Source organism: Muntiacus reevesi, chromosome 16, assembly GCF_963930625.1.
Source record: "Muntiacus reevesi chromosome 16, mMunRee1.1, whole genome shotgun sequence".
Taxonomy (NCBI): Eukaryota; Metazoa; Chordata; class Mammalia; order Artiodactyla; family Cervidae; genus Muntiacus; species Muntiacus reevesi.
In genome coordinates this window covers 7032690-7050886 of record NC_089264.1, presented here as the reverse complement: position 1 = coordinate 7050886, position 18197 = coordinate 7032690, and the positions used below count along the sequence as shown (strand labels likewise).

General features: G+C 44.2%; 1 protein-coding gene across 2 annotated transcripts in view; it reads right to left on the bottom strand.

Annotated features, from left to right (window-relative positions):
* Window positions 1-17292, bottom strand: part of SEC24D (SEC24 homolog D, COPII coat complex component) — a 115157-nt gene extending 97865 nt beyond the window's left edge. For both annotated transcript variants that reach the window (XM_065907217.1, XM_065907218.1), the window contains exons 1-4: window positions 17099-17292; window positions 14790-14948; window positions 5678-5807; window positions 37-185 (exon numbers count right to left, since the gene is read on the bottom strand). In XM_065907217.1, the coding sequence (XP_065763289.1) occupies window positions 37-185; window positions 5678-5807; window positions 14790-14907 (397 nt within the window). In that variant the 5' untranslated portion in view covers window positions 14908-14948; window positions 17099-17292. The remainder of the gene's footprint in view (window positions 1-36; window positions 186-5677; window positions 5808-14789; window positions 14949-17098) is intronic.
* Window positions 17293-18197: the final 905 nt, after the last annotated feature.

The window sequence follows — 18197 nt, the reverse complement described above, 5'->3', positions numbered from 1 at the left end:
AAGGCAGTCAATAAGCATGAAAAGTGAAACTGTTACCGTAGCTGTTAATGTGCATAGCACCAAGCTGACTGCCCAGCTGGGCCATGGACGCAGTGGACCCTGGACTTGGATACGACGACTGTGTTGAAGGCGAGTATGGTGGGTAGGAGGGGGCCGCACTGCTGACAGGTGGAGGGCCAGGGAATCTGAGGGAGAAAAGGGGTGTTAATGTCATATGCAAATGACGTACAACAACTGGCAAAGTTAAATCAGCCTGTCTAGTGGGCACGAGGAAAACGACTCATATTATATGATACACCTTTAACCTCAACGTGAACTCAAGATCAATCGTGTAGCACCATCCCATATTTATGCTCACATGCTAAAGACATCAAGACACTTAGCCAAAAAAGAAAAAATCTAATGGTAATCACTTAACAAGTTGTGGGAATCAATTTAGGAAGCTGAGTCCATTAGAAATCATCTATACTAGGGCTAATGATCAATAGGACAGAAATCGAGAAAACTAAAATGCTTCGTTGACTGTATCTTTATGATCACTTAGAACTGAGTTTTTGAGAACTGTGTTAAAGATATGCTTTGTAAATCCTTGCTTCATAAAAAGAAATAATTTCTTTCAAAAAATTATGCTCTTTGTTTCTTAAAACTCATTCATGGGGTTTGGTAGATATATGAAACACTTGCACTCAGGCAGAATGTACATATGCTACAGAATGTATTAGCGGCTGTAGCGTGAGGTACAGCAAGAGGGTTTGGGCCAACCAGAGAAGGCGGGTAGTAGTATTCACTCTTTTGGAAAAAAACATTTCCCCAACATGTTCAGAAATATTTCATAGATGTTAACAATATTTTTTAAATATAAAAATCCTGTGAATCATTTTTAAAGAGATAGTACAGACAGGACTGTTTCAAATAGAAGCAGGACAAGCACCCTCTAGTATTTTTTAACAAAAGGTTAAAGTTTTAAAATACAGAATGAGAGACCAAACAACCATTAGCTATTACTTTTTGACCCATAAATTTGCCAACTTATCATTGCCTAATACATATAGGAGTTAGGCATCAGAAATTCACAAATTATTTTTTCTGATCAACCTAACTCTTAAACAGATTAGATTTTTTAAATTAATGAATTTTAACTGGAGGATGATTACAATATTGTGGTGGTTTTTGCCATACGTCAACATGAATCAGTCAAGCAATATTATCAACTTAAAAGTAAAAATAAAATAGTACTGAAAGGATAACTTTTATTAAACAACTTTTTAATAAAAATATTTTTAAAAGCTCTGACATACATATGAAAAGATTAACAAAACATCTTAAACATACAAAATGGTTTAATATTTTTCAAGTTTCATTACTTTCCTAAATTAGTTTATTCAAGGCCATGTGGATCTCAGAGCTTCAGTGAGAATCCAGGCCTCTGATTCCTAACCTAAAGACTTGCTGTGTGAGCTGGGAGAAGCCACGTAATTCCTTGTAGCTCTCAGTTTTCAATCCATAAAAATGGAACGATACTTTCCCTGCTCTAAATATAATGTGGTTAGAATTAAAAATCATATAGATTTAAGTATTTCTCACTGATTACTCCATTTACCATGTTTCTTGGTTAAGAAACATTCAATTACTTTTTTTTTTTTGCAAAAATGAATTCTATTTCTATATACTAGCAACAAACGATGAGGAAGTGAAAGTTTAAAATACACCGTTTATAATATCATTGAAAAACATACACTATTGGGAATGAATTTAACAAAATAAGTGCAAAACCTCTATACTAGAAGATATAAATTATTGCTAAGAGAAATTAAAGTAGACTTAAATAGAGGAATATACTTGTTTATGAATCAAAAGATTCAAAGTTATTATAATATCAATCCTTTTCAAGTTAAATCTATAAATTTAGCACAATTATAATGAAAATTAGAATAGATAAGCTCCAATTACATATTTTAATTAACTGTTTCACTGAATGTCAGGAGAGGTAATCAAAAAGAACCATAAAGGATTATAACCTGAGGATTAATAAAATATGAGAAGTGAGCCTCGGTTTCACCCTAAACCTCTCAAGAGGTGACTCAGCTGTCTGTGGTCTGCTCAACCTCAAACACTTTTCATCTTCAAGTTAACAACAAATTGCCTAAGAAGTGAGTGACATGCTGAAGTTTGTTAGAATATGGAGGTAAGGTACCAAATTTTTCAAGATTAGATGGACACAAAATCTAGATTTTTAAATACTGAGCCCACCGAATAAAATAAAAGCTCTGCCAAATTGTCATTGCTTTACACATACACACAAAAAAGAAAAAGAAAACAACTATGTGTTTCTCTTATTTTTCTTGTTTTCTACTTTTCCATTGAAACCAATTTCTTAGTAGATTCACCCTAATAATAGCTTCAATTTGGGAAGACGAGTCTCCTTCCCACCTTCCCTTTCATGTAATTTCCCATTTCTTGGGTCAAAACAGAACACTTACAATTAAATTTTCAATTTTCCCTTAATGATTAAAAAATGGAACTTTAGGTTATAGATTTTGTATAAGAAATTAATCCCACCCAGCAGTAACACACTGTAGATAACTTTAGTACCATTTACAATTTTAAGACATTTATTCTGCCTCAGCCAATCAAAAAGCCAAATGACTAGGTATGATTTTTAAGTTTTAGGAAACTTTGAAATAGCAATATTTAAAAATAAAAATTATGATTTTAAAATTTAAATCAGCATAGTGGCTCTGAATTGATCACGTTTTTATTCAACAGTTTAGATATGGCAAAAAAAAAAAAAAAAATGAAAAGACTTCTAGGATGGGTCCTCTTGGGACAAATGACTCCTTGAAGTGCTGCAATCATCACAAAAAGGCCACGGGTGACCTGCGCTCTCTGACAAGCCCTGTCCTCAGACTGAAATGACTCACGAGCACAGTCACGGGGCCCTTTGCCCTGCACTGAACTGCAGACTCAGAAATGTGTCCAGGAGGCTAGGGAGTCTCACCACAGAGGCTTAGCCCGAACACTGGACCTCTCTGTTTTCTTTAACTTTGTAGTTTGTGTTAGGGTACAGCTAACAAAGTTGTGACAGTTTCCGGTGAACAGCGAGGGGACCCAGCCACACGTACACACGTATCCCTTCTCCCTCACACCACTCCCCATCCAGGCTGCCACAGAGCCCTGAGCAGAGCTCCCTGCGGTATACAGTAGGTCTGTCTTCAGTTATCCATGCACAGCAGTGCGTACATGTCAACCCCAAACTCCCTAACTATCCCTTACCCCCATCCTTCCCCACCTTCAACCATAAATTCAGTCTCTATAGCTCCTTTTCCAGCCTTTAATTCAGTGTAAGCTGAAGCAACGGAACAGTACAGGAGGAGAAAGAGATGGGGCAACATCTGTCAGTGTCTCCCCAGGAATCACAACACAGGCAGATTCCTCAACTGAGCTGTGACAGGCAGCTACCCTGAGCTAGCAGGCAGGGCAAGCAACAGACCAGAGACTCTCCAAATCCCGTGGAGCGGGTGTTGATAACGGCTAACGCACATTGCCTTTCATGGGCGCTGTGCGCTGTGCGAGGTTCTCTGCACGGACTAATGACCAAAATCCTCACCAGCACATCTTTACTGTTACACCTGTGATGAGGAAACCAAGGCACGCAGAGGCAGAGTAACTTGTCCAGCCAGAACTGCCTGAGCCACGAGGATCGCACACGCCCGACCTCAGTCTCTGCTACTCGTCACTGGCAGACGCCGTGCTGAGCGCACAGCCACGATGCGACTGATGCCAAGTCCGTGATTCACCTGGGCTTCCCCAGTGGCTCAGAGGAGACCCAGGCCAACCCCTGGGTCGGAAAGATCCCCTGGCGAGGAGAACGGCAACCCACTCCAGTGTTCTTGCCTGGAGAAATCCATGGACAGAGGAGCCTGGGGGCTACAGTCCACAGGGCTGCAAAGTGTTGGACACGACTGAGTGACTAACACACACATGTAACCTAATTCAAGAAAACAAGTGGAAATAACCAAAAAGTTCAAAGCAATCTAGGCTATTTCTAGTGACTCAAAATTTAACTTCAAAGTGGCTGTTCTATTTTTGCATTTCTTTAAAAAAATAATCTGACCTGCTTGACAGTTCACAACAATGTACTTCTCCAGAACTTCTCCCCTCTATTCAGGACTGAAAATTCTATTTCCTCATTGTACAAGTGAGGAAAAGGAGATCTAAAGGCCTAGGAATGTCTTCAGCATCACAAGGCTAATGAACCAGAGATAGTATCTAGGTTTATCCTTTGTGTCCTCCCCTCAGGCCCCGCTGCTACACTGTTGAGACTGGGGGTCGGAGGGGCATGTCCTGAATTGGGGCCTTGGACTTCTTGCTCCTTGTTCAAAGCACAATCCCATGGAAAGCAATTACTTAGACTCACTCATCCAGTGATCCCTACAATGACCTTCACTGCATCTCAGAGCTACCATTTCAATGGAAAATGTTATCAGAACAAGAACCAGGAGATGACGGCCTCATGAATGCCCTGTCAGTGATGATTTAAATTGTGCCAGAGGGAGTTTCCCCATCAACAGGGACTAGGTCTCCTTGAAAGGGTAACCCAAGGACCTCACCATCGGCAGGGTCCAGAGTCCTCCAGAGGGCCTACTTCCCCCCGAACCCCAACCCTGCAGCCTGACAACCTAGGAAGGAACCTGGGAAACAAAGCCTCTGGGTAATCCCTGGACAAATTCTAACGTGAACACTGTCTACCACTCAGCACGGGGATTCTCAACAGCAACACCCCCCAGGACACACGACTCCAGCCGGGAAGGTGTGAGGTGGGTTCCCCCCAGCGCACAGTCCCGAGGGGTTGTGGGGCTCCCAGCACGTCCCGCATCTCACACCTTGGCTTCTCCAGGCCCGCCTCCCACTTCTCCCTTCCTTAATTTATAAACACAAACAGACTGATTTCCCGGGTTGTCTTTAGTATCCCGCCTTTTGAGAGTCCTGCTCTGGCATCCGTGTGCCTTCCACATCAAATCCACACTCTTCACCACTGGCCGCAATCTGATTTAATTTTTTAAGTATTTATTCAGCATCTACTGGCACTGAACTCAGTTCTGTAAAGGACTTCAGAGAACAGATGATTTAAAGTTTCACTGGAGAACATAAACCACAGACATCTGGAGGAATTAGAGATTAACACAGAACACTGAGATGAACATGGGCTTCCCCGGTGGCTCAGTGCTACAGAACCGACCTGCCAATGCAGGAGACGTGGGTTCAGTCCCTGGGTTGGGAAGATCCCCTGGAGAAGGAAATGGCAATCCACTCCAGTATTCTTGCCTGAGAAATCCCATGGGCTGAGGAGACTGGTGGATGGAGTCCATGGGGTTGCAGAGTCGGGCACAATTTAGCAACTGAGCATGCATACACAGAAGATGAATATAACTCCAAACTAAAAGCTACTGACACAAGGAATTTTCATTATTTTTTTAACAGTATTGGTACTTTATCTATTAGTACTGGTATTTCAATGTTCTAACTTTTGTAAACACTTTGTTTCCTGACAGTTTACCAGTAGATCCTTTCGAGGCATCAAGAGGTCAAAGTTTCCATTGACAAACCTGCACGTGCAGAAGGGACCCGTGAGACAATTTCGGTAGATTACACAGATGGGGGCTGGACTCCAGCTCACCTTTGTGGAGGAGGACCTTGCGCATGAGCTCCGTTCTGGCCAAACTGGTGGGGTCCAGGAGGCGGATGGCCCTGAGGCAACATCCCCCCAGGGGGAGCCGCCCCCAGAGGCCCTGCCGGCTTTATCATGCCTGCAAGGGAAGGACAGGAGCTCAGAAGAGGGTGAACATGCAGGGAGACAGGACATGGAGGTAACAGGTCAAAAGTGGAAAACAAGGTGTGGAGGGGAAGACCAGGTGAGAACAGGGTCTCCTCCACACCTGCCTTCATCAGCACAGACTCACCCACTCCGGGCTGCAGCATCCCTGTCTGACCGCCACAGTGACAGGAGCGCAGGCATCACTTTAACGCTAACCAGAAACTAAGACAGAAGCAAATCTTTGTGTCTGGTAGAGAGGCACCCGGACAGAAACACACTGTCAGATAAAGACTGCTAAAGTACACACTGCAATAGGCCCGCTGGGGATCAGACTACAAATCTGGGGAGGAAAGAGTATGGGGCGTCACAATGCATAGTAATTCTAACTACAGGGGGAAGGACCTCTGAAAATGCCCGGGTTATAGCATGAGTAAAGTGCATGGAGAACAGCATCTGCTTCTCCCACGGATCCAGGGCACGGACCTCAGAGCTGGTAATTTTTCCAGGATTCCACGGGCTGGGTGACAAACAGCTGAGGGGCTGCTCATGCCACCCCAGCTTCTCATACAAACTACGAGACCACACATGATGGGGATGCTCCCAGCAGTGCCCGTTTTAATTTACAAGCACCTCTTCCGCAACGGAGATCTTTAAAAGTTTCTCTTTAAAACTGTTCTCAAATATTTTTTCTCTCCTTCTTCTAAAGAAATGGTGGGACAGGAGACAAATCACTGAGCTTGGGTTAGAGCAGTGTGATGTCCCATCCAGCCACGCTGGGCAAGAAGTTTATCTCTGTGGGCCTCAGTTTCCCCTCACTGCAGAAGGAAAGGTTCAGACTTGATTACTTGTGACACCTCTTTCAGACTTCAAAAAAAGAGAGAGAGAGAGAAAGTACATTTCTTCTATGTGTTGTCCCTACTTCCATTCTGCTTGTTTTTGCTCCAGACCATTCAACGTCTTTTCTTCTAATTTTTATTGGAGTACAGTCTGTTTACTATGTTGTGGTAGTTTCAACAGCACAGCAAAGTGAATCGGTTCCTATACATACACCCACTCTTTTTTTAGATACTTTCCCCATTAGACCATTACAGAATATTGCTATATTCTGTAATAGTGCTATAGAGTAGACCCTTACTAGTCGCCTGTTTTCTATACAGTAGAATATACATGTTAGTCCCAGTCTCCCAGCTTATCCCGCCCCTGCCCCGTGGTAACCACAGGTTTGCCTTCTCCCACTCACTTCACTTTGACCCCGTTTTCCTCCTGGCACCATCACCAGTGACCTACTGGCTGCCCTGTGTGAGCTCTTCCATTTGACCGCATGACGGTATTTCATACTCAACGTTTCCTTTCTTCTTTCATCTTCCGAGAAAGCTTATTCCCTTAGAGAGGAAGGAAAGTGACTGAATGGCCCTACAGTGGCCCAGGAAGAATTTCTTATGCGGTCATCACAACCCTCTGAAGGGCATGCTCTCAGATGCCTGGGTAATCCAGAATGAAACACGGCCAGTGAAGTAGCAGTTTTCATGAATAATACTAGTGAGAATTAAACAAAGGTTTCTTTTCTTAAAACTGAATTCCCCAAACTTAAGAAAAATTTTATATTAACTTTACCATTACAGTTTATTTAGCCATTTTCCATATACCAAGAACAAAAACAACAAATCCAGCAGAGTTAGAAAAACATGAGACTTACAGCCACACAGACTGGAGTCTGCATTCTTCCTGTATCCCTAACCACCTGTGACCCTAAAAAGATCCTTTTTTCTTTCAGAACCTAAACTTTTAACACTGTACCATGGCAACAGTGTCCCCTGTCTCTGTGGATCATTCTGAGAATTAAACTAGGTAATGGGCATAGGAGCATCCAGAACAATGCCAGATAAATAAAAGGAATCTCCCAAGAAATCTTAGTTTCCTCACCCTGGTCACACCCTTTGTGCCCTTTTTTTCAAGGAATTATCAGTATATTATGACAAGATACATATATCATAATTATATGCACGCTTGTATTTTCATTCTTAAAATATTATTTTGGACAAAAATAGAAAATCTACACTACTAGTGCTAATGCAGTAATAATTAAAGGCACTACAAGAAACCAAAAATATTCTCATTCCTTAAATAGGTAAGCAAACAGCAGTTTCATGGCAACCCTCACATAGCATCAAAAACTAGTTCCCGGAGCTACTCATGTACTGGTATTTTCATGTGTACATGAGATGCATATATTTATAAACCTGTTTCTAAAAACCAAACCAAACCAAAAACAGTTCTTACACACTCAAGCAGAAATGTCTCACACAAATCTTACTAAAAGATTCTTTCCCTTTTATTTTTGGAAATCAACTCGGTAGCAATGATTCAAATTCATTCTTGTTCAACATACACTCAATGTGCCTCTAAGGCACTTGGAGCTCTTAGGGAAGAGACAGCCATGTAAACAACTACAGCGCCTAGGGACAAGAGTAAAATGCAGAGGAACGACCTGACACTTCCCATGGGAATCCAGAAAAGTTCAGAGAGGAAGGCCTGCTTGAGCTGAATTCTGAAGAACGGGCAGGAGCTCTTAGCACAGAGATGGGACACGGGATTCCAGGCAGGAGGCAAAGCTTAAGTGAAGATCTGAGAGAGCAGGGTGTGATCAGGCAAAAGGCGAAGTGTCGGCAGACGGTGTGGGGAGTGGCCAGAGCAGAGGCTGTCCAGGTTGGCTGGGGTCAGACTACAAAGTCCTGGGGGCCATTTGGACTCTATTCTCAGGGCAAAGGAAACCAGTATCACTGTTATCTGCAAAGTCATAGTCTTTGGTCACATACCTGGCATTTTCATAAGTGATCAGAAACAAAGAGAAATCAGGTTATGAGAATTTCAGTATGAGAATTTCAATAGGAAAGCAAAACCATACCATGAGAAAGATCTAACTATGCTTATGCTTGCTTGAGGAGGATGAAAGAAGAGAGTGAAAAAGCTTGCTTAAGACTCAACATTCATAAAACTAAGATCAGGGGATCCGGTCCCATCACTTCATGGCAATTAGATGGAGAGAAAGTGGAAACAGTGACAGATTTTATTTTCTTGGACTCCAAAATCACTGCAGATGGTGACTGCAGCCTTGAAATTAAAAGATGTTTGCTCCTTGGAAGAAAAGCTATGATGAACCTAGACAGCACATTAAAAAGCAGAGACATCACTTTGCCAAAAAAGGTCCGCCTAGTCAAAGTTATGGTTTTTCCAGCAGTCATGAATGGATGTGAGTGTTGGATCATAAAAATGGCTGAGCACCAAAGAACTGATGCTTTCAAATTGTGGAGAAGACTCTTGAGAGTTCCTTGGACAGCAAAGAGATGAAACCAGTCAATCCTAAAGGAAATCGGTCCTGAATATTCACTGGAAGGACTGATGCTAAAGCTGAAGCTCCAATAGTTTGCCTACCTGATGCAAAAAGCCAGTTCTCTGGAAAAGACCCTGATGCTGGAAAAGATTGAGGGCAAGAGGAGAAGGGGGCGGCAGAGGATTAGATGGTTAGATGGCATTGCTGACTCAATGGATATGAGTTTGAGCAAGCTCTGGAAGACAGTGAAGGACAGGGAAGCCTGACGTGCTGCAGTCCATGGGGTCGCAAAGAGTCAGACACGGCTGAGTGACTGAACAATAACAATGCCCAAAGAAAAGTATCTAAAATCATAAACTGACCTTTAATGCAATGACATTTTTTATAGACTAGCTTATGCAATACCAAATCTAATTCCTTTCTGGCTTGCCTTTCCATGCGGTCCTGAGCTGGAAAGACGGAATCTCCGTTTCTTAGACTCCCTTACAGACTGGGCTGCCATGCGCTCTAGTGACGGCTCCCGGGTAGAAAGGCAATGCTTACTGGATGTTGGCTCCATGACCATAGAGTCGCCTGGTTCTCTGACTCTACTATTCTCTTAGCTTCCTGATACCCTTTTACAGATGTCTTTCTAGACTGATCTCTGACCAAAACAACATCGCAGGAAAGCGTATCTTGGATTTGGCCCTGGAACTGACAAACTGAAACCAAAATTAAAAACCATTTGAGAAACGAAGAAGTTTATCTAAAATAAACAAACTCCCACTATGCGGGCAGAACCATAATGACTCATTGCTAAGGTGCTGTGGCTGGTGCTATTCCTACAAGAGTTCACTATTTATTAGAAGCCTCACCACAGCCCCCGGTTCCAGGACATCAACAGTTCCTGCTGCTCAGCTTCTAGACAAGTGGTCCTCCACCAAGGGTGATGCTGCTCCTGAAGGGACACTTGGCAAGGTCTAAGACTTTTGGTTGCTACCACTTGGGGCCAGGGTGGGAGTAGAAGAGGGACCACTGCTATCTGATGATCGGTAGAAGTCAAGGATCCTATTAGAGGCCCTAGGATGCACAGCACGGCCTCCCCCACAACAAAGAATTAGCTGGCCCCAAATGTCAACAGTGCTGAGGACCCGAAACTGTGCTCCAGAAAGCAGTGTCCCTGCTGATTCCTTCCTCACACTCTTTCCAATGTGGACTATAACTAAACAATATACGTGACCCTTCCCAGCTTAAGATGCATCACTGCACCCTACTGTCCTGAGAGCCACAGTGAACCTCTTGCAGGTCCTCAAAGGTGCCACCTCTCCAACCCCAGGGACCTGCCTCCCTATTTGGCCGACCCTCACTCATCTTTCAGGTTCTTCCTTCCAGGAAGAGTCCCTTCATCCGTAAGCCTTGGTTAGGTGCCCCTGCTGTGAGCTTCCATTCCAACCTCTACTTCGTCAAAACGGTGTTTCCCCTGCATTGTCACTGTCCATTTCCTTAATGCACATCCCACTAGACAAGTCCGTACTATAGGGATGGAGCTTGGGTTCATTTTACTCGGTGCTGCATCGCCACAGGTATTTTGCTCACCCAATAAACCTGCTGTATGGTTACTGGACAGGACTAGCATCACATAACAGGCACAAAGGACAGTGTGGTATGCAAGAAATAGAACCAAGACGGGGCGCTGGCCAGATCCATGGTAGAACAGACAGTTCAAGGAGCTACAGCCAAGTTCTCTGAGTCTGTCACAAAAAAAAAAAAAAAAAAGACTAGAAAAGAAGAAGGTATGTGATGACTGAAGACTAAGAGATCTAAGGTCATTCAGCACAGAGAAAGACAGGCTCAGGTAATTCAGTGACAGTTTTAAATCATTAAACAAATATACCACAATTTACAGAAAGGTATGTACACAGACAGAGTCTGATAGCCTGGTATCTGAGAACTGATAAGGACAAAGAGGTTGAAGTTAAAGCATGAAGGATCTAATCCAACAAATGGTGTTTTACCACTGGTGAACACCTGAGTACTCTGCTGATTAACGCAGCAGCTGGTCGTTCACTCATTTCTTGAATGAGCACTGTGTGAGGACCTTTTGAACTGTTCAGGCACATCTATTACACACAGTGTGGTAACTGGCAGCAAAGCCACACAGGGCTTGGAGAAGACAGGAGAAGACGATCTGTGAATAAGCTTGAGGAAGAACAGGAAGTGGTCAGAAACGTCAGTAAGACCCACAGGTGAACCGAGTCTGCAGGAGCAGGCTAGGGCACACACTGCAGGGAAGGACGGAGTGGAGGCGCTGACCGGAGGCACAGACCAGCTTTATGCAGGTGCCAGAAAGGTCTGAAGCAGAAGAAAGTCAGAATCAGATTTGCAGGCTATAAAAGTCCCTCCAGCACAGACCACCTGACCTGCCTCCTGAGAAACCTAAATGCAGGTCAAGAAGCAACAGTTAGACTCGGACAAGGAACAACAGGCTGGTTCCAAATTAGGAAACGAGTACTTCAAGGCTGTATATTGTCACCCTGCTTATTTAACTTACATGCAGAGTACATAATAAGAAACGCAGGGCTGGATGAATCACCAGCTGGAATCTAGATTGCCAGGAGAAATATCAATAACCTCAGATATGCAGATGACACCACACTTACGGGAGAAAGGGAAGAGGAAATGAAGACCTTCTTGATGAAAGTGAAAGAAGAGAGTGAAAAAGCTGGCTTAAAGCTCAACATTCAGGAAACTAAGATCATGACATCCAGGCTGATCACTTCATGGCAAATAGATAGGGAAACAGTGGAAACAGTGACAGACTTTATTTTTGAGGGCTCCAAAATCACTGCAGATGGTGACTGCAGCCATGAAATTAAAAGATGCTTGCTCCTTGGAAGAAAAGCTATGACCAACCTAGATAGCATATTAAAAAGCAGACACATTACTTTGCTGACAAAGGTCCGCCTAGTCAAAGCTATGGTTTTTCCAGTAGCCATATATGGATGTGAGAGTTGGACCATAAAGAAAGCTGAGTGCCGAAGAATTGATACCTTTGAACTGTGGTGTTGGGGAAGACTCTTGAGAGTCCCTTGGACTGCAAGAAAATCAAACCAGTCAATTGTAAAGAAAATCAGTCTTGAATGTTCATTGGAAGGACTGAGCTGAAGTTGAAGCCCCAGTACTTTGGCCACCTGATTCGAAGAACTGACTCATTGGAAAAGACCCTGAAGCTGGGAAAGACTGAAGGCAGGAGGAGAAGGGGAAGATAGAGGATGAGATGGTTGGATGGCATCACTGACTCAGTGGACTTGAATGAGTTTGAACAGGCTTCAGGAGTTGGTGATGGACAGGGAATACTGGTGTGCTGCAGCCCATGGGTTCTCAAAGAGTTGGACATGATGAGTGACTGAATGAATGGAACACAGGACTGGACTGTTTGGAGAAAGGTTGGAGAGAGGATGTGATTAGGAGACATTAGTCATCCAGGTGAGAGGTGATGGCTGGAGCAAGAATAGTGACTACTGGGTAGAAAGGAGGAAGCAGGTAGAAAAGATTTTCAATTACCCCCAAAAGAATCTGGATTACAGAAGGTAAAAGGGAGAGACTTTTTAAAACAGTGAAAAGTTCTATTTAGGTAGCTGAATGAATGATAGCTGCTCTGTGAGTATGGAATGCCAGAAAAAACATGCTTTATGAAAAAATATACTGAGTTATTTTGGACATGATGAGTTTGATATACCCATGTAAACAGGTTGGCAACTGAAAATACAGATCTGGAGCTTAAGAAAGTCATCTGGGCTGGAGGAAAAGATCTGAGAGACCAGCCCTTCATATGAAATAACACAGTTAAGGGAAAAATCTACAATGAGGGGGCAAGAAGGGTGAAGTCAGAACAAAGAAGCAGAATCAGCATCACATAAAGGTCATGTGGGGAAGTGGGAACCCCTTAGAGGAGCTGTCCAGAAAGCCACCAAGAAAACTAACGAAAGGACAGTGTCATTGAAACCAAAGCAGAAAAGAGTTCTGTACAGACAAAAGCAGTAAATGGTGTCAAATTCAAGAGCACAAGACAGTGTCTACTGCCTTTGGTAACAGGAGGTCACTAGCAACCCTAGTGGGAGAAGGGGAAGGCTGGACGGGGCCCAGGCGATGGGGCAGGGAACACACCGGGGAGAGAAGTGAGGCAAGGGTGGGTGTGAGGGAGTAGGCTGAGGACTTGTTTAAGAGATGGCTGCGAAGAGAAGGCGGAAAAGTGAGGAACATGAACGTTTCACTTAGATGTCTATTCAAGTTTGCTGCTGTCTTCTCGAGGGACCCCCGGTGTGAATCCCAGTTACACCACCAGCTCTGTACTTTGGATAAATCATGGTATTTCAGACATCCAGTTTTTTTAGCTGCCAAATAGGGCTAATTATCTACTGAACAGCATTGAATGATGGTTAAAGAAAATTATACACATAATTCTTTTAGGACCAGCTTATGATACATGGTAAGCAGTCAAAAAAAGAGTAATGCATAATTATCATTATATATAAATGCTGAGGGGGAATGAACCACCAGACAGAAAAGAAACTGGAGAAAGATGGGTTAAATGGTTCCTACAGGACCCAGATCTAGAAATGTCATGGGGAGGACTGAACCTGGACAAGATAACAATGTCTCAGCTGGAGGTTTTTAAAACCTGGACTAAGTCAGAAGAGTGACTTCCCAAAGGAAATTCAGTCTCACAGCATCTTCTGCAGCAACTGCGCGTGGCTGCTACCATCAAGCCTCCCTAGAGGCTTTCCTCACCCCTGGCTGACTCTGCAGTCCACACAAGCTACCCAGCAAGGCCTGGATCCTATATCCCTGAGTCAGTCCTAGTAAACCTCCAGAGATACTCAATTATTTACACATAGCCCAGCTTCCCCAAGGATTTGAGTGGATTCCTCAGAAGTCCCAAGAACTGCCTTTCACAAATATTTTTAGGGAATCTGGGGTCATCAGCACTGAAACAAGCTATTATTAGCCTCCCTGCTGACCCTGAAACTTGGCCCCTCAGGGCAGCCCCTTGAAAATGGGAGGTGATCTTACCATGTCAGCTGCCACATCAGAGCAACAGGAGTCCCACTCCAAGACTCCTCCCACCTCTGCTCCAAAAACCAAGGTTCCTTGCTGGGTACCATATTAGGGCAACTAATATTATTCAATAATGATTTTACAGCAAGGCCATGTTTTTCTTATTATTATCATCACTGACTAAACTTCAGCATACAAATCTAATGAGATTTTTTTCAATATTAGTTAGTATATGTATATATTTAACATACATATATTTAGTATATAGTGTATATACATATACACATATATGTGTATGTATATATAATTTGTGGGGGTTTTAGTGTTTGTAATAACCTCACACTATCAGTTAATAGCAAGAGCAAGTCTAACAGTAAAAACAAGACACTCAGGAAGTGTCTTTGTTTTCATCTATATTTAAAAAATAAACTCCCCATGCAAAAACCAAAGTGATAAGGCAGGTTTTTCCAAATAATCCTATAAGCTCAAACCACTGCATCGTCTATAATTACCATTCAACTCTTCCAAAGCTGCTCTTTCAGAATATCTTATGTCTCCGAGCTTGAGATTCAATAATCACACACGAGTCAAAATAACACGCCTTACCTGGTGAAGAAGCTGCATGAGATGGGCCCCCATAGTGCCCATAATGCGGGGGAGAAAGGCCAATTCCAGGCTGGGGCTGAGAATAGGGAGGTGTAGCCACATAACCTTGCTGGCTCATTATGAAAATATCATTCCAAGGAACAGTGCTATAAAAGAACCCTGGAACAGAAAGAAAAAGAAAAAACATCAACGCGAGAGTTTGAGTCACTTAATGTTATTAAAAACATAAACACTGTTAATAAATGTTTATGATAGTCTGAAGAAAGGTACAGTTATCAAGTGCACGAGACAGGTTCATATCAAACAATATCACTTTTCCCCTAAAACGACTCTAACCACTGCTCTATGGAACTCAGTAACTCACTTCCATAGCCCGAGGCAAATGCACAGGCATTAAATCCTGAATACCAGCTGCCAATCCCTCTTTTATTGTAAGCCTAAACGGTGTCACAAAGACTCTGTCTCTCATAAATGTACCTACTATCTTCGTGCCTTTTGTTTCCATGGCCCTGTTTCAGCATAGAGCATGTCATTGGCAATAATCACGCCACTGACTGACCAGCAGACTTGCCAGTAGCCTGCAATTGGATGTTTTGACTTGTGTCATTTTAGTGCTATCCTAATTAGTAACTTTAACCAGGCAGTTAGGATAAAAAGGGAAAAAAAGTTCAACAGATATAGTAGAAAATAAGTTGATAATGGACTGATTTTACGAGTCATAAAATGATGAAGCCAAGTGGCAGCCTACAACTATTTGACAGCTGTCAGTGGTTTCTCAGGCAAAGATGACAGACTTTTCTTCTGATTTAAATACCACACCTCTAAGAATACATGCACATATATTTAAACAATGAAGGGAAAAAGTCCAATTGCACATGTGTTTAAGCACACATACACAACTCATAAATACAATAGGTCCATCTTGATTCTACTCAGAACCAAAACATCAACATGTTTTAAAGCTGGCATTTTCTCCAGGTTTCTTAAAGAAGAGACATTTCATAGAACTAGTCTTAAAAAGAAAAGTTAGAAAAAGCTCTGAATCCAAGCAAGAGAAGTGGGTTTACACTACACATCTGCTCATACTTAGCTGTGTGACACAGAATAAGTGGAAGAACCTCTCGGAGCGTCAGTTGTCTTTTACAAAATGAAGCTTCTAAAATCTTTCCAGATAAAAAAAAAAAAAAAAAACAGCAATTCTACAATTTCTTTCCACTTTCTTCACCCAGCATTGGAATATTTTCCCTTTTGCTACTTTACGATGCTATCTTTTAAACTATAAGGTCAGTGAAGCCGGCTAAGGTTTGAAACATATTCAGGAAACTGCATTCATTTGGTTTCAATTTCATGTTAAACTATACGATTCCAAAATGAAAGCAACTGGAGTTAAAATACCGTAAGATCACTTTATTCTCCTTGGAAGCGGAGATCTAAAGAAGAGGAGTGATAGGCCCCTGGGTCCACTGTGTGACTGAACACATCTTCCCTCCTCCCACTTAGCGGAGAGAGACGTGGCAGCCTGAGCTTGGGTCAAGCTCATCCAACCAAGCGCATTTAGGAAGTCAGCAGCAACACACCTACGCAGCAGCCTGTTGCTGAGTGACAGACGAAAGGGATGTTCGCTGCAAAGAGCAGGAAGCAGCCGGGTCCCTCTTCACTGGTCCTGGCAGGAATCTGCTTCCTCACTCAACCCAGCCTGCCACGTCAAACTTCCTCACACTGGAGCACCAAGTTACAGAAGCCTGACTCAGCTTCAGGCGGCAACATGGCAGAAAGCCACTTGGCACGAGCAGGCCGAGCCTCAAAATCTGCGATTCCAAGCCCAGGACAACCCCCCGCCCGCTGTCACCCGACCGTTCTCACCAGATGCACGTCTCACCCCGGACCCAGCTGCGATTCGGACAAATCAGTTTCACTATCAGGCTGTCCCGAAGCTTGAAGATACATTTGCCATTATCACAAAATGAGTATTTCCAGCATTCCCTCCCTCCAAGGAGGGGGAAATTAAGTTGATACAGAGATCAGAAAACCGCGGGCAGTAACGCTGGAATACCGTGGCTACTGAGGACCCTAACCAGAGAGTTTCAGCATCCCCAGACACAAAGATAGGGGCGCAGGGGCGGGTAAAAAATGCCCACGCCCCCCGCCCCCAGTATTAAACTACACGAAAGGGCTGAAGGAGCAAAGCAGGAGGTTTCCTCCGCTGCCCCGCCACGCGTGAGCATCCCGCCTCTCGCCACCGCACCCCGCCACAACTGTGTCTGGGGAAGGGTCCCGCCGCAGCGCAGCCAGGCTGGGCGCGGCATTACCTGCTCGGCGCCCGCCCGCCGCCGGGCTCTGCCCCCACTGCCGGCTGCCCGGTGACCCCGCTCCCGCGGCGGCCGCTGCTCCCGCCGCGCCTCGCCTCGCCTCGCGCCGGCGTCCCCGCAGGCTGGTCTCGCTCGCCGAGTTGCTGGAACTGCCACGTCAAAGCCTCTCCCGGCGGCGCGCCCCCGGCGCCGGGCTCCGACCGGCGGCCGCGCTCCCGGCGGCGCGCGCGCACAGACGCGGCGGGGCGGGGCGGGGGCGGCTCCCGCCGCCCGGCGCGGCGCGCGCACCGGCTGCGCGTCCTCCTCTCTTTTCTCTTTTCTCCCCTTCCTGTTCTCTGTGTTGGTTCGTTTCCCTCCAGCAGGTCAAAGATATTAACGCTGTGGCTAAATTAGAGCCACATTTTCACCGTGGAATCCCGTAGGAAGGAGGGAGTTTGTATTGAGGGTGCATTCATTCATTCAACAGGTTGCAGGTTCAGCTGTTCATTCAGTACGTATTACTTGAGTCATAATAATATTTACTAGTAACAAGGATGCTTATAATAATATTTACTAGGATATTTTGGGTACCGCACTGCCGACCTGGGAAGGTACACGCTTCGGGATCTCGAAGATATTGCAGTCTAGAGGCGAATCTGGCACTATACAGAGACTTGATGACTCACTCCGCGTTGAACTCACTACAGGGGGAAGGAACGCCCAAGGCATTCAGCGCAACCAAGTCAGCGCGGCGCAAAAACGGAGGAAAGGACGTCCCAGCTAAAAGTATGGGAAGAGGGGTCTTCACCAAAGCTAGGATTGCTAGATTTCTGTGTGTTTCTTCAACGAATGTCTACATATTCGTTGTCTGTAAAGTAGGATGGCTGATTCCATCCCCAAAACAGGGATCGCTACATGTTTAAGCACTCAGAGTTATGAGAGACAGATGAGAAAGGCAACCTATGTGAGACGTGGAACTTGACCTCTCTCTGTAACCTTAAAAATCAGTACCATCTGGCTGCTTTCTCACAACCCCCCCACTGCTAAATAGGCCTTCAGCCAATCCAAGACTTGGTGTTATTATTATCATCACTTTGCTCAAACTTAGAAAAAGACCACC